Source organism: Echinops telfairi, unplaced genomic scaffold (genome assembly GCF_000313985.2).
Source record: "Echinops telfairi isolate 266 unplaced genomic scaffold, ASM31398v2 ScPeMD7_23;HRSCAF=83, whole genome shotgun sequence".
NCBI lineage: Eukaryota > Metazoa > Chordata > Mammalia > Afrosoricida > Tenrecidae > Echinops > Echinops telfairi.
This window is the reverse complement of record NW_022103920.1, coordinates 73,523,741-73,539,767: the sequence shown is the minus strand read 5'-3', so window position 1 is coordinate 73,539,767 and position 16,027 is coordinate 73,523,741. Positions and strand designations below refer to the sequence as shown.

General features: G+C 38.5%; 1 protein-coding gene across 2 annotated transcripts in view; it reads left to right on the top strand.

Moving 5' to 3' along the window:
• The window catches only part of ANKMY2 (ankyrin repeat and MYND domain containing 2), a 43,588-nt gene that overhangs the window by 10,523 nt on the left and 17,038 nt on the right, over window positions 1-16,027 (top strand). For both annotated transcript variants that reach the window (XM_045288779.1, XM_004702830.2), the window contains exons 2-5: window positions 2,184-2,248; window positions 4,977-5,115; window positions 11,334-11,432; window positions 14,167-14,327. In XM_045288779.1, the coding sequence (XP_045144714.1) occupies window positions 2,184-2,248; window positions 4,977-5,115; window positions 11,334-11,432; window positions 14,167-14,327 (464 nt within the window). The remainder of the gene's footprint in view (window positions 1-2,183; window positions 2,249-4,976; window positions 5,116-11,333; window positions 11,433-14,166; window positions 14,328-16,027) is intronic.

The window sequence follows — 16,027 nt, the reverse complement described above, 5'->3', positions numbered from 1 at the left end:
TTCACTTCAGTTATGCTTCAGTTGATAATGGGATCCTAGTGAAGAAGGAGGTCCCATATCCCCTCTTCCTGTGAAATTAGGATTTAGAAATTGTTGATTCTCTTTGAGAACGTCTGTGAAGCGAAGCCACAGCAGGGATAAGGTTCCCGGGGAACCTGTGTGCGTGCTTAGAGTTCTCCGGCTCATTCTTAGCCAGCCAGCTGGTGACATCAACTGCCCTCAGGTGGAATACAGTTTTCAGAAAGTGCACCACGTGGGGCTTTCAGAAGTTTGCGGGAAAATTCCATTATTTTTTCATTTCATTTTCCTAGGACCTTAAAAAAAACCTTTTATTGTAAATTAGGTGGAGAGTTGCAGAACAGATCATAATTTTACATTCAACATTTCATACACAGTTTGATTCATTTCATGCACCCCACTCCCTTCAATGGACCATAATGTGTCCCACTCACTTCCTCTCTGTTTCCGCCTCTTTTTCTAATCTGTGAATGTTGTCCGTGGGTATTTTTTGCTAATGTGAAAAGTTTGATCCTTTTATTTATTTATTATTTTAAGCATCAGGCAGGCAAAGTTTAATCACTGAGAACATTGAATATGGAAGGATGACTTGAGACGGCAAGAATCTTTATAAGCTGGTGGTGAGAATGTAAATCAGTTCAACTACTATAAACTGGTGGTGAGAATGTAAATCAGTTCAACTACTATAAACTGGTGGTGAGAATGTAAATCAGTTCAACTACTATGCGGAGCAATTTGGCAGTGCCCAGTTTGAATGGCTGGTAACATAATGGGCTGCCCACTGAGCTGCCAACCACAAGGATGGTGGTTTCATCCCATTAGTTTTTCATGAAATTTTGAAACTCCTTTGTGTTTATAAAAATATTCTTTTCCCAGATGGTGCAATTTTATTATTGTCGAGTGGGGAAAGAGTGCTGGTGTGCCCAGTTTGTTGAATGTCAGGGACAATTTAGGGTATTCAAGGAGTCCTGGTGATGCAGTGGTTACGTGTTGGGCTGCAATCCATTCGGTCAGCAGTTCGAAACCACCAGGTGCTCCAGGGGAGAAAGACAGGACTTTCTACTTCTGTAAACAGTTCCAGTCTCAGAAACTCATGGGGCAGTTCTACCCTGCTCTATAGGGTCGCTGTGAGTCCACCGACTTGAGTGCAAGGAGGTTTGGGGGTTTGGGAGGTCATTCACTTGACATTCTCCCAACAGCCATTTCTCTCTGGAAGACGTCTCTCTGTCTCTCCTGTTTCGGTGCCAGACATCAGTGATTTCCTTAAGAAGAGGGGTCGGACAGCAAGGGGGCATGATAACTTGGTTTTTTTTTTTTAATCCCACCTTTAACTCTAGAAGACGAGTAGAATTTAGAGGTCATGAATTCAGACTCTAAGTTTAGAGAATAACTGTGAGTTGAGGGGTGGTGGTCTGTTCTTTTATGCCCTTTAGAGGAGGTTATCTTTCTCCAACAAAACATGTCATTTCATTTGTTTGGGGTTTTTTTAGGGGTTTTTTTTGCTTGTCAAACCAGAAAAGTTTTGACAGAACATACATTTTATTAATGGTGATAACAGCAGTATTCTCTCCTACAACGACTTGTTTACAGAAGACTGGAAAAACCTATCTGGGAGCCCAATGTACAGATTACTTCTAAATTGGCAAACATCGGGCCTTCAGGTTTACAATTTGGGAATGAGAGTGAGAATACTGTAAGCCAGGCATTCTATGACAGACAGGCCATGAGTTCACACGGCCTCATGGTGACAAGTTGTATAACTGTGGATTGTACTTTTGACTCAACTTATCTTGACAGGAATTCAAGCTTTAGATAATAGTTTGGACTAGATCCTGTTTAAAAATTTTTTCAGTATTAACTATCTTAAGCTTTATGGTTATTGTATTGTTGCCAAGAGGAAATTGTAGGTACTATAATATACTCCAATATCAATGGTAGTAAAAACAAGATGAAGCTATTTTAATTTCAATAAATCTCTTCTGAATAATTTGTGGACTAAAGTGTGTGTGAGTGGATGCTTTGTGTTTTAGCAACATAATGTGATTAGTGTCAGGATAAATCTTTAAAGTTTGTTTGATTTTTTTTATTGTGGTGGGGGTTGATGTTAGAATTTTAAAAAATCTTTCTAATAAAACATGACCATAATTTGCTCTTTTTTTTTTAAGGTACTGTCCAAGAAGCTGGAACACTGTTAGCCAACAAGGATGTTCGTGTTAACTGTTTGGATGAGGTAAAAAAAAAAATTAATGTTTTTTTTCTCATGAGAATATATAGTATGGCAATTGTAAGAAAAAATTTAAAAAGTGGGGGAGAAGTAGGGAACAGGTGGGCAGACAGGTAAATGGGCAGAATTAGTTAATAAGATGACAGATGGAAGAAAAGCTGAATAATTAGCAACATAAAATCCCAAAGCTTTGCACATCTCTTTTTCGTGTGTGTAATCATGTTGTGTTGAAAGCTTTTTAAACCAGAGGACTATTCAGTGTTCTCCCAGTTAGTCATTCACATTGATAGATAACTTCTAGCAGTTGGATGGGATTGGTGGCTGATTGACTACCCCATTCTTGATTTTAAAAAAAATATGCTGAACTTCCAGTCCATGGCCTAGACTTCTGCCATATGTAGTAGACATAGTTGTTTGCTTCCTTAGCAGCCATTCTGATGGTGCTGTGTCCTTTCCCTGCAATCTGCAAGCTAGCCTCTTATCTACAGATTATCTTATTGTTCAGGCACTACCACACTGGTCATGCTCGGAATACCTGTTTTGCTCTCCACCTCTAGAGTCCAAAGCATAATATATCACCTATTCCTTGACCCTCATAGCACTCCATTGACTGCCTTTGTACGGGTAGATGATTACCCACAACCCTCACTCCCCTCCAGAACAATGCCCCACCCTTGAAGAGAAATACCCAATCAAGGGTGTCTCAAAGTTAGAATTTCCTTGTCTGCTTTCCATACCTACTCCCCCAAAACTTTGGCATCTCCTTTAATTTGCCTCTCATACAATAGCCTAAAATATACACTCTCGTTAATCCACACAGGAGAGAAAGCTAAGGCTGTCTGTTCCTATAAAGATGTATTGTCTCAGAAACCTTAGCAAGTAGTTCTAGTCAGTCCTGTGGGTTGATTTGCATCAGTATGGACTCCATAGCAGTGTTTATATATATTTATGTATGTATGTATACATATAAATATATATTAATAATCCTCACAGGAGTCCTGGGGATAGCGTGGGTGGTGTCACCGAGAGGTTGACAGTTTAAAGCCACCACCACTCTGCAGGAGGAAGACGTGGGAGTCTGCTTCCATCAAATGGATTTACAGCCGGGCATGTGTTGTGCTCTGACTTGTAGGCCTCCTGGGAACCGCAATCAGCTTGATGCCAGTGAGGTTTGGATTTGGGTAGTCTTCCCACGCCTGCTAAGAGTTGTGAGATTCTATCACAACTGGATGGTTTTTGTTTAAAATAATAGTCCGGAGTCATCACGACTCCAGAACAATTCAAATCACACTCACTCTTCTGAACTTTATTTAGTGAGGGTTTACATGAGATGTTTTAATCCAAAACAAGCTTGGCATTCCAGCACATAAAAAAGCTTAACTTGGATTACCAAAAAAAATTGCTTACGAGGAACAGCTCACTTATTTATTCATTCAGCAGTGTTAGGCACCTAGGACACACAAGATTAGGTATTTCATTGCATATGCTCAAAACATATGGATGCCAAACAATAATAGCCAGATGTATACACTGGCAAAGCTTTCTCTACATTGTTACAATCTTATTCGATACATTATGTATATATGAAGGCACTTCAGAAAGTTCATAGAAAGTTTTTACTATCTCTTACTTTCTTTTTTTCCCCAAACTTTTTGAGCTCATGTATGTGTGTGTATAATTTATATGTGTATACATAATGTATGCATATATAATGGTGTAGTATATATTGCACATGTGTGATTTTTTGGGAAACCATTGCTTAAAAAAATGTGGCCATTTTACAATTTCAGTGCCTTGATTTTCTTTATTCATAGTAATTCATGGAAATTTCTCCAATTCAATAGAAACAAAAGAATTAATTTCCTTAATATCTTCATAATATTCCTTATACTGATATATCATTCTTTATTCAAATTTCCTCTTGAGAGAGCTCCTGTGTGAGTTTGTTTGTTTGTTTGTTTCTTCTTATGCGTCACTCTGTGGAGTCCTGGTAGCGCAGTCAGGTACACGCTGGGCTGCTGAATGGAAGGTCAGCGGTTTGAACCCAACAGTTGTACCGCAAGGGAAAGATGCAGCTTACTGTGACTGTCCAATCAGAGGTTTGGAAGCCCACAGGGATCGTTCTCCCTGTCCTATAGGGTTGTTATGAGTTGGAATGAACTTGATAGCACTGAGTTTGGCTTATCTATGTTTGTTTATTCATTTGTTTCTCAGGAATGAAGCATGTTGGGTAGACATGAAGACCATAAAATGTGGCTTTTTGTCCCAGGCCTAGCAATGTACTCTCACTGCCATCAAATCAATGCTGACTCATAGTGACCCTCTGCAGGTGTCCGCGATGGGAACTGCCGATGAGAGTAGAAAGCTCAGCCTTTCTCTCTAAGAGCTGCAGGTGGTTTTGACTTGCCAATCGAAGCCCAGCTTGGTCACGCCACCACCACCAGGGCTGCTTGACCATGTACTAGTCATATGAAATTGAGCAAGTCTTTTCTCAGTCAGTTGTTGATTTCTAAAATACTCAAGTATTAAAGCTGCCCCTTTCTCTGGAATTTATGGACATTCCATGTGGGAGAAGTGACTTTAACAATATTACAGAGACTATGAGGATTATTGTATTAATTTATTTTTATACAATATAATGATGTATACAGATGTATATTTAAAAAATTGGATTATAGGAATACAAATAGAATGTAAATAAATAAAAGTAATGCATTTTCCCTTTCTATTAAAGAATGGAATGACTCCTCTAATGCATGCTGCATATAAAGGAAAGCTTGATATGTGTAAATTACTTTTACGACATGGAGCTGATGTCAATTGTCATCAACATGAACACGGATACACAGCCCTCATGTTTGCTGCACTTTCTGGTGACGTTTTAGCATATACTTCATTTATTACTATTAGTCGTCTCTGTTAAGTTTTTATAAGGATATATGGGGAGGTCTTAAAAAGAGATTGAAAAATGCCTTTATCTTTTATTATTATGTTTCCACATACCTTTAAAACCCCATCATGTATGTGTGCGTATGTTATATAAAGTAAGTGGATTTTTTGTTTTCCTTGTTTTAAGGTCAGGTTTAATGAAAGGGAATGATGCTCATTGGTTTCTGGGAACATGCCATGTATGTCATATACTACATGGTTAGTGTGGTGATCTGTGTCTCTAGTTACTTGAATCAATGGACTCTTTGTTTTAGCAATATTTTATAAAGAGTTCAGCTGGATATATTAATCTTTTAATTTAATATTTTTGTTTTAATATGCATTTTATTTTGATACCATATAAAAACATATTTGTTTTCTGAAAAACTAATGTTCTAACAGTTAGTTTTTGCTCTATTGACCTCTATGCCCTAAATAGGGTGAGATATTTAGAAACTTCTTCTGACTTTTTGTTTATGATATGTGGCAGTAAGCACTTGCCTCAAACATGTTTTCTAAAATTAAGGGTGCGTATGGGTTGTTGTTAGAGTATTTTTAAAAAACAATAAAGATATAATGTTCTCCTACTCTAAAAGCAGGAATCTATATTTATGAAATCTTGAGATAGGAAAGCATTTCTAAGCATGAAATAAAGTATAGAATCTCAAAGATTGACCAAATTGATGGCAAAATATATTAACATTTTCATCTAGGGAAAATCACAAATGGAGTTAAAATGTAAATAAAAACTGTAAAATTCTTGGAGCATGTCTAAATAGTTTATGTTTTTACACATGAAAAGTTATTTTAAGTCAATTAGAGAAAGAAAAATACCACAATTGGAATTAGGAAGGTTCTGGCAAGTCTTATCCAGAGTTATAAAATATCAAAAAGATATTAAAGATATCCACATTGGCATAGAACAAAACTCTCTGTATGTGCAGATGATATAATTCTCTATATAGAAAACTCCAAAGACTCCATTTTGAAAATGCTGGAAATAATTGAAAAAGTTGGCAATCTAGCAGGCTATAAGATCAACATATAGATAGGAACTGAAAATACAGGGAATCCAGGACGGATGAGCCCTATATGACCAGTGGTGTGAGTGGCAAAACAGGGAGGGTAAAGGGAGAATGGGTAGGAAAGAGGGAACCGATTACATGGAACTGTGTGTGGCCTCCTCCTTGGGGGACAGACAACCGAAAAGTGGGTGAAGGGAGATGTCAGACAGGGCAAGATATGACAAAATACCCATTTATAAACTATCAAGGGCTCATGCGGGAGTGGGGAGCGGGGAGGGAGGGGAAAAATGAGGACCTAATGTCGGGGGTTTAAGTGGAGAGAAAATGTTTTGAGAATGATGTACAAATGCACTTTACACAGTTGATGTGTGTATGGATTGTGATAACAGTTGTATGAGCCCCTAATAAAATGTTAAAAAAAAAATCAACATATAGAAATTAGTTGGACTTTTATGTATTAAAGAAGATGACACCAAAAAAGATATTAAAAGAAGAATACCATTTATACCCCCTCCCTCAAAACAAACAAAAACTATGGATAAATATTACTAGGGAAACAAAAAACTTATACAAGGAAAACTATAAAATACGAGAAACCAGGAGAATTACCCAAATGGAAGAATGTTCCATGCTGCTAGATAGGAAGACTACGGTAAATACAGTGAAAATGTCAATATTACCAAAAACAGTTTATAAATTCACTGCAATTCAGATCTAAATCTTAGCACAATTCTTCAATAAAATAGAAAAACTAATCACCAACTTTAAGTGGAAAGGAGAGAAACCTAGGATGAACAAAACACTATTAAAAACAAAAACAGAGTAGGAAGCCTTTCACTCCCATATTTTAAAACCTATTATAGAGCCATGGTAATCAAAACAGTTGGGAGCTGGTATAACAATTGACAATAAAGACCAATGGATTAGAATTGAGAACTAAGAAATACAACCAAATACTTACAGACATCTGATTTTGATAAAGGATTGAGACATATTAAGTGGGGGAAGAGATAGCCTTCTCAGTAAATGGTGCTAGAAAAACGAATCTCCTCCTGCAAAAGAATGAAACAAGACCTGTATCTCATACCATGTACAACAATGGATACAGAATGAATTAAAGATCTAATTATAAACCCTAGTGCCACAAAGACCATCAGTGAAAAACAGGGACAAACTTAAGGGCTCTAATACAAGGCATAAATTCACTACTGAACATAATGAAAAATACTCACAGTGTAGAAGGCGAAATAGAGGACTGGGTCCTTCTAAAATATGAATGCACATCAAAAGACTTCATCAAAAGGGTTAAAAGAAAACCCAGATTGGGAAACAATATTTAACTGCTATATCAGTTAAAAACCTAGTTAAAAAACAAACTATAGAAAACTACAACACCATAACATTAAAAATATAAATAAACCAATAAAAAAATGGGGAAAAGACATGAGTAGATAGTTTGATAAAGACAGCATCCAGGCAGCCAACAATCATATGAAGAAATGTTTGTGTTCATTAGCCATAGGAGAAATACAAATTAAACTACAATGAGACATTACCTCACACTGATAATCTTATAAAATTATAATAAATATTCATAATAAAATTTATAATAAAATATAAAAAATAAAAAATTATAAATGCTAGAGAGAATATGGAGAGATTGGAATGCTTATATATTCCTGGTGGAATTGTAGAATTGTACAACCACTATGGAAATCAGAATGGAGCTCCAGTAAACAAATGCAAATATAAATACCCATGATCCTATATTCTCTCTATTTGGTATATACCATAAAGAAATAAAGAGCAAAACACAAACAAGGCATATGCACACCTGTTTTTATTGCAGAATTTTCTATAATGACAGAAAGATGGAAACAATAAAAAACCGTGACTGTAACGAAATGGACAAACACATCCTGATACGTTCATACAACGGAGTATTATGTATCCTTAAACAATGACGAATGTGTCAAAGACATTAAGACAAGAACAAAATGGGAATGCATGCTCAGCAAAGTTAGTCAATTTCATAAAGTTTAAGTATTTTATTTTAGATACTATTGTTATAAAACAAAATAAGGAAAAAAGAACAATGGTTTTCATGCTAAAGGATAAAGACTATGATGAGGCCAGGGGGCTGGTGGTGGAAAGAAAGGGGCCAGAAACTAAGGGGGTAGAGGGGAGAACATTAAAGAACCACCTATACAGGGAGTGTTTAATGGGATACTATTACTAAAACCAAACAGACTATGTTTTGGTTTGTAAGAATTATATTCCACAAACAAGGGGGGAAATTATATATAAATCCACATAAAAATAAAGTTAAAATTTAATTTTAAAAAGAATGAGAAAAATCAGTCTTAAAAACTCTACAGATTCTGTACTTGTCAGATCTAAACATTGGTCTGAGTTGTTATTAAAGGAAGAAATTAAAACTGCCATAGACTTGGAATCTTCTGTGACATACCCCCTCTAAAAAACAGAAAAAGCTCTGCTGGGTGGAGCTTGCTTATGCATTTGTCCTGCTAGAGGAGCATTCAGCAGCTCACTCTGAGTTTGTGCACCCAGTGGCATCGCCTGGAAAGGTTCTCTCTGGTCACGGTGAATTTTTTCATAAGAGCAGTTTCACTCAAACCTTGGTTTTTTGTGATGGCTGATTTAAGAGAACAGTGTGTGGCTGTGAAATTTTGTTCCCTGAATGAAGAAAAATGCCACAGAAACTGTTGTGATGTTGAATACAGTTTACAAGGATAGTGCTATTGGAGAAACTCAAGTGTATGAGTGGTTTTCTCATTTCAAAAAAGATGAAATGTCCATTGATGACAAACCTCATTCTGCAAGTCTGTCAGCTTCCCGAATGGATGCAAATGTCTACTAGTAGTGCATTCGGAGTTCATTCCACCTGGTCAGACTGTTAATTAAGCTTTCTATTTAGAGATTCTGAAAAGATTGTGTAACAGTGTGCAACAAAAAAGGCCTGATTTGTGGCAGATGGGGGACTGAGTTTGCCACCATGACAATGCACCTGCTCACACGGCCATCTCAGTGAGCCAATTTTTGGCAAAAAACAGCATGCCACTCTTGCTCCATACATCTTACTCACCTGACCTCGTGCTATGGGACTGCTTTTTGTTTCCACGAGTAAAGAGGACCATGAAAGGACAGCAATTTCACACCATAGAAGAGGCGAAGAACAAAGAGGGAGGTGCTGTCAGCCATCCAAACAGATGAGTTTGAAAAATGTCTCCAAGAATGCAACTGCAGATCTGACAAATATACCAAGTGTAATGGAGAGTACTTTGAAGGTGATAAGGTTGTTTTGTAAAAAAATGTAAATACATAGCTCTGAAAGTAATATAATTTTTATTTTCAGGGGAGAGGGTACCCCTAGTTGGTTCAACCAAAAAAAAAAAAATAGTCAGCAAAGAATAAGAATAAATTATTGAGAAAAATTCTCATGGAGAATAGAAAATTTCGCATAGAAGAAATTGGCTGATAAACATGAAAATTTCTCACCAATACCCAATAAAATACAAACTACCATATTAAATGATCATTTTTCACTTATATGGACCAAACCTCACCCACTGCCACAGAGTTAAATCTGTCTCCCTTAGAGTGGCTGCTGGGTCTCAACCATTGACCTGTGCTCAGTAGTAGAAAGTTTACCTGCTAGCTCTACCAGGTCTCCTTTTTCACTTACCAGATAAACTCGAGGATAAGCCAACCCGAATATCAGCCAAGAGACCTAATTTTACCACAAAAACTGCATTTAAAAATGTGCTGGGAAAGCTCGGCTTATACACAGGTGTCTATGGTATATAAGCAGAGGTTTAAAAAAAGTGTGATAATGCCCAGAAACCGCTTTGCATTGTTATGGGGAGTGCACATCCATACAGCCTTGTTGGAAAAGAGTCTGGCAACACCAATTTAAGATATATATACTCTTTGATTCAACAAATGTTTTTCTTTTTTAAAAAAAATCATTTTATTGGGGCTCATACAACTCTTATCACAATCCATCCATCCATTGTGTAAAGCACATTTGTACATTCATTGCCCTCATCATTCTCGAAACATTTCCTCTCCACTTAAGCCCCCGGCATTAGGTCCTCATTCTTCCCCTCCCTCAACAAATGTTTTTCAAGAAGTGCTCTTAAGGAAATTATAGCTGAAGTTTATAAAGATGATGCCTGGAAAAGGCTGCTTAATAAGTGCACTTTATAACAGCAAAAGATGTGCCTGCATTCCATTAATGCCAGCATGCGAATAGTTTAACTATACATGCTTATGTTGACAAAAATGTCTACAAAGACCTGTTAGGAAGTTACTCCAAAATCTGTGCCTAGAAGAGATGGAGTGGGTTAGTGGACATTAAAGACCAGCTATCCTTTCCTTTGAGTCCTGGTGGGACAGTGTCTAAAGCACTCCACTGCCACACAACTGACTGGTGGTTTGAACCCATCTGCTGCTCTGTGGGAGAAAGATGTGGCAGCCTCCTTCTGTAAAGATTTCTAACCTTTCCAGCCCTGCCTAGGTGGTCTGCTCTGTCCTGTAGAGCCAGAACTGACTCAATAATGGTGAGCTTGGGTTGAGGTTTTGCCTTTGTTTTTCTTATTACTTTAACCGCATGTTTAAAAATACATAATATATATTCAGTTTCATACCATTTTGTATTGTTTAATGTATTTTCCAGAAAGTAAGGCGAGTTTCTATGTGGATTCTATAACATTTTATATTCCATAGATATATATAATCTATATTTTTTGCTATACCGTGATTCATATTTTAGGGGAAAAAATCCACAAGGTGGAAATTTAAAAAGTAAATGTATATACACAACTCACTGAGCTGCAGATAGTTTTGGGGGGGGGGGTAGATTGAGGTCTGCATTCTCTTACTAATAACACAGGAACCTGGTGGTCTAGTGGGCTGCGAACCACAGGCCAGCACTTTGAACCGATCATTCTCGCCATGGGAAAAGAGGAGGCGAAATTTCTGTTCCAGTAAAGAGTTGCATTCTGGGAAGCCCACAGGGGCAGCTCTGCTATGTCCTATAGGTTCACTGCGAGTGAAAACTGGCTTGACGGTGGTGAATGTTTTTTGGTTTCATAATAACACATTATTATTTGTAGGTAATAAAGATATCACATGGGTTATGCTGGAGGCTGGTGCAGAGACAGACGTTGTCAATTCAGTAGGAAGGACAGCAGCTCAGATGGCAGCTTTTGTGGGTGAGTTTTAATACAATGTTACATTATCTTTTACTCCAGCTTTTCATTGTGAAAAAATATCACTTTGCTTTTCAGAATGCAAATGCTATCATATTATTTTTAAAAGATCATGTTAGGTTTTGCCTGGCTTACTTAAAGACTGGAGAAAATCAGCAAGTTACTTTGAATTTCCAATTGGTAAGTAAAAAGGCATGGTAAGGCCATTTTAGTTGTAGTCAAATGTTTAAACAAGTCTGTTTTAGTTGTGTAAGAGAATTAGTTTAGCCTAATCTGGAGTTACTGTGCATTTTAATTGCCAATTAATGATTCTGATCTCCAGTTTCTTCATTGTAAATGGTTACATAGTTATTGGAAGGATTAAGTAAAATGATAGACTTAAGGAATTCACATGTAGCACTAAATAAACGTTGACTGTTATATTGATGATTTTAAATACAAGAATGAAGTTTTTTCTTAGGAAAGAGTCTTAACATACTTTACTCCTCTAATGTTACTTGAAAATCCCCAGGGACAGTTCTACCCTGTCCTTTTGGGTCACTGTGAATCAGCATGGACTTGATGGCAGTGAGTTCTGCTGTTTACTTATTTATGTTTAAATTGTCATCAGGAGCCCTGATGGCATAGCAGTGGGTTTGCTTGGGGGGTGGAGGTGGGGGTTTGTCTAACTGTAGCAGCAAAGCCAGCCGAACAAACCACCAGTTGCTCTGCGGGAGAAAGGAGGCTTTTTACTCCCTTCAGCGTCTCCGAAATGCAGAGGGACAGCCCCGCTCTATCCTGCAGGGACACTTGGGGTCAGAATCAATTCAATGGCCTTAAGTTTGAGTTTCATGATCATTTTCTCTACCCACAAACATTGTGTATGTGTGTGTGTTCATGAGAATTCATGTCTTGCAAAACTTGACATCAGGTCGGGACTAAAAGGGGAGTGGAAGTGAATACTTCTGGTCATTGGTATTATATAGCCCCACTGGATCAACAATTAAGTACCACTGGTAGAAGTGCAGAAATAGAAGAGGCTTGTTTATTGGGAATCTAGTAAATGACCTTGTGGGGCCTATAGTTCATTACACAAATATTCAGTGTTCACCACCTATGGTACATTGGTTGCAGGGGTGAACAAGACAGTTGTTGTCTATGCTGTCATGGTTCTTAGACTAATAGCAATAATAGACAGTGTAAAAAAATACTACAAGAGAGCTTCCATGAAACTATATAGGAAAGAAGAATCTCCTATCCTTTTCTAAGGGTACTTTGTCAGCAGGCAGGGTCAAGCAGATGCTCCCGGGATTGCGCACAAGTGGGCAAGGACACACATAGCCTGTCCAGGGTGAACTCTTCTCCAGGAGCCTCAGTGCCTGGGCTCTCTCCCCTGGATCCTCCGCTGCTAGTCCCTTGGCCCTCGCCAGCCGGAGAGGAGGAAGAAGTCTGTTCTCTGGAGATCCTGACAGAGCATGGGCCCTGCAATGGGCCCTGCAGCTGCTGCCTGTTTGCACAGAGTGGCCGCTACCTTGGTTCAGAAAGTGGTGCAGGAGGAGCAGGGGAGCAGAGGCTAGGTTCCGGCTCCCACCTTTCTCCAGGGTGGGCTTTGCTTTTGTGGAACCATCTGCAGGTCTAGAGCTGGCTTAGAGGTGTGGCTGCAGGCTCTCTGACACGTCTTGAGGTGGAAGTTGAAGCTTTTTCTCTCACTCATTTCACAAAGGACAAGCTCTTCTCAAAATCAGTCGGGATGGGAGGAGTTAACTTAATCGTCATCATCGCCATCACTATCAACATTTTTATAGACTCAATGAACAGTTTGCACAAAGTTAGTTATGACGAGAAAATCATGGCCATTGTTGGTGTGGGGGTGGAAGACGAGACAGGTACATTACAAGGCACTTTTGTAACAGATGTAAGTTAAAACCCATTTAAAATTCAGCATCACACTCCTGTAACCCACACAATCTTTGAATATATGTGGTCCATTCTGTATCCTTAAAATAAAATTATTTCACCACTCCAGAAGGTATAATTGTTCTCTAAAATGCTTTTACCTCTTCTTCTCCTCTGTTCAGCATTTCTCAAAAATAAAGGTTCTGACACATGTTTACCTCACAAGAAAACAAAGCGATTGTGTTAGTCTGGGTAGACAAGAGAAACAAATTTATATACTCTCATGTGTATAAGAAAGAGCTTTATATACAAGAGCAACTGAATATTGAGAAAACATCCCAGCCCAGTCGAGATCAAGTCAATAGGTCCTATATTAACCCATATGTCTGATACCAATCTATCTTTTAAAGTCCTCTTCAGATTCATGAAACACATGCAATGACACCAAATGCAGGATGATCACAGGCCCGTGGGTGGGAAATCTTGTGGATTCAGTGGTGGTAGAGGCATGTCAGTGCTGTCAGGAGTCTCCACGTGATTCCTTCAGCTCTGAGGCTCTGGTTGCCATCAGCCTGTCTCCATGTGTCTTGTCAGCTGCACTGTCTCCCAGGGAGTGAGCAGAGAGAGAGTGTCTCCCACCTCCAGGGAGGCATACAGGAGTTCTCAGAATCCTCAGGAGAAGGCCATGCCCACACAGAGGCCTCATTGGCTCTGACCCAATTGACAGGCTAGGCTCTACCCCTTCACTCTGAATTCTCAAATTGACACCAGATTATGTAACTACCGCAGCAACTGAATAAAAATCTACAGAATGTCTGATTTTGATAACAAAGTAACATGTTTTCTATTTTTCTGTTAAAAGGTCAACATGATTGTGTGACTATAATCAACAATTTCTTTCCTCGAGAGAGACTGGATTATTACACAAAGCCCCAGGGACTGGATAAAGAACCAAAACTTCCCCCAAAGTTGACAGGCCCGCTGCACAAAATTATCACCACCACAAATCTTCATCCTGTCAAGGTATTGGTTCAGACTTAAAATAGCCCTTCTTTAGTAGGCTCCTCATTGTCTACAATTGCACTGGTAGGCATAGAACTGGCAATGGACTGGCACACAAGGGGGTGGTCCCAATTAAAACGTGGAAGCAAGAGATAATAGAGTGGGAGATAAATCTAGGTGAGAAGGTGGGTTCCATCGAGGTGTGGCTTCTGCCTCCATCTATGAATACTGTAAAGAGTGACAAGCTCCACAGAGGCAAGGCTTTCGTGCCAGTCACTTGATTAACTGGGGCTAACCTAAAGAGAAAGGAAAACATTCCAGACAGTGCCAAGGAATCGCCCCTTCGGACAAGGGCACTTCTCTGGAGGAGGAGCAGCTCCGGACCTTGATCAGTCAGTACTCCCAGCAGCTGGGGGATCGACCATTAGCTTGATAAGAGGATTCTGGGTGGAACACCCACAATGTCTACTGCAACCATGACCCACCTGTGAAATGTTTTGAAATCCAATTGTGAACACATTTTTGTGCAAGTGTAAAAATGTTCCTCCAGTAATTCAAGTTGAGTAGATATTCAAACTGTGTAGACCAATGCACAGGTTCACCAGATTTAACTAGGGAAATGTGAAGCACTCTTCTGAATTACATAATTGTTTTCACTTTTTGTACACAGCCTTGCACACACACATACACATGCACATATATGCACACATACAGAGGTGAAAAAAGATATTTGTAAGAATATCATAATTCTTATTCAATGCGTCATCGCAGAAAATTATGTATTATGCTTTGTCCAATGTCAAGGTCTAGCTCACTTTTATTTACTGAATGTAGATTTTATAGTAATAAATAGATGTTTGTAAAAAATTTAATTAAATAGATATTTGTTAAGCAAGACAGTTAATGAGTCAAATTAAAAGACAAGGCTTTGCCTCAATATAAAATAAATTTTCTTAGAGGTTTATTACAAAAGAAAACTCTCTAGAATATGCAGACTACTAAAACAAGTGGACGATTATTACAAAGTACTCTCTTGAGTACTTAACACTCATTTAAAGGTATAACTTCTACAACGGATACATTTGTACTACTTTGTGCAGCCCTGTGCATACAGTTTTGAGGCTCAAGTAACAAACGGGTAATGCCTGTCATATAGCCCCCCCACACAAATTAACTTTCTGGATCTTCAAGATATGTTAAAATTAGTAGACGACTTCCCCATAAGAAGAAAAGTGGTTTTTACTTTAAAAAACTCATTGTTGTTCCTAACATTTTGAAAGGAGGGCAAGAGGCATCACTGGTGTTTCTAAGTAAACAGGAATTTAGCTGTAGACCACCTATTTGTGTTCCTAGTGGATGTTATACGGGACTTAGAATACAAAGGGGCCATCAAAAGGTTGGTGGGAAAAAATCCATGATCTTGTAATTCTATTTTTCATGAACTGTTTTGAATCTTCCCTTGTATAATCTTTTAAAAATATTTAGCCTCTGGGTGTCAGTGGGTGGGTCTGTTCCTCCTAGTACATTTGAAGAGAGAGAACTGAGAGTGTCCGTCCATGGCCCCTTCTCTTAGGCATGGGCAGGCTAAGTGTGGAGACAGGCTTTCCTCGGGCATAGTGTGTCTCACTGTAAAGAAGGTATGCGGTTTTCACAAAAGCCCCGTCCCCCTCTGCCAGAGCATCACCCAGATATTCTGGTTCACATTGATTGGAAGGCGTTTC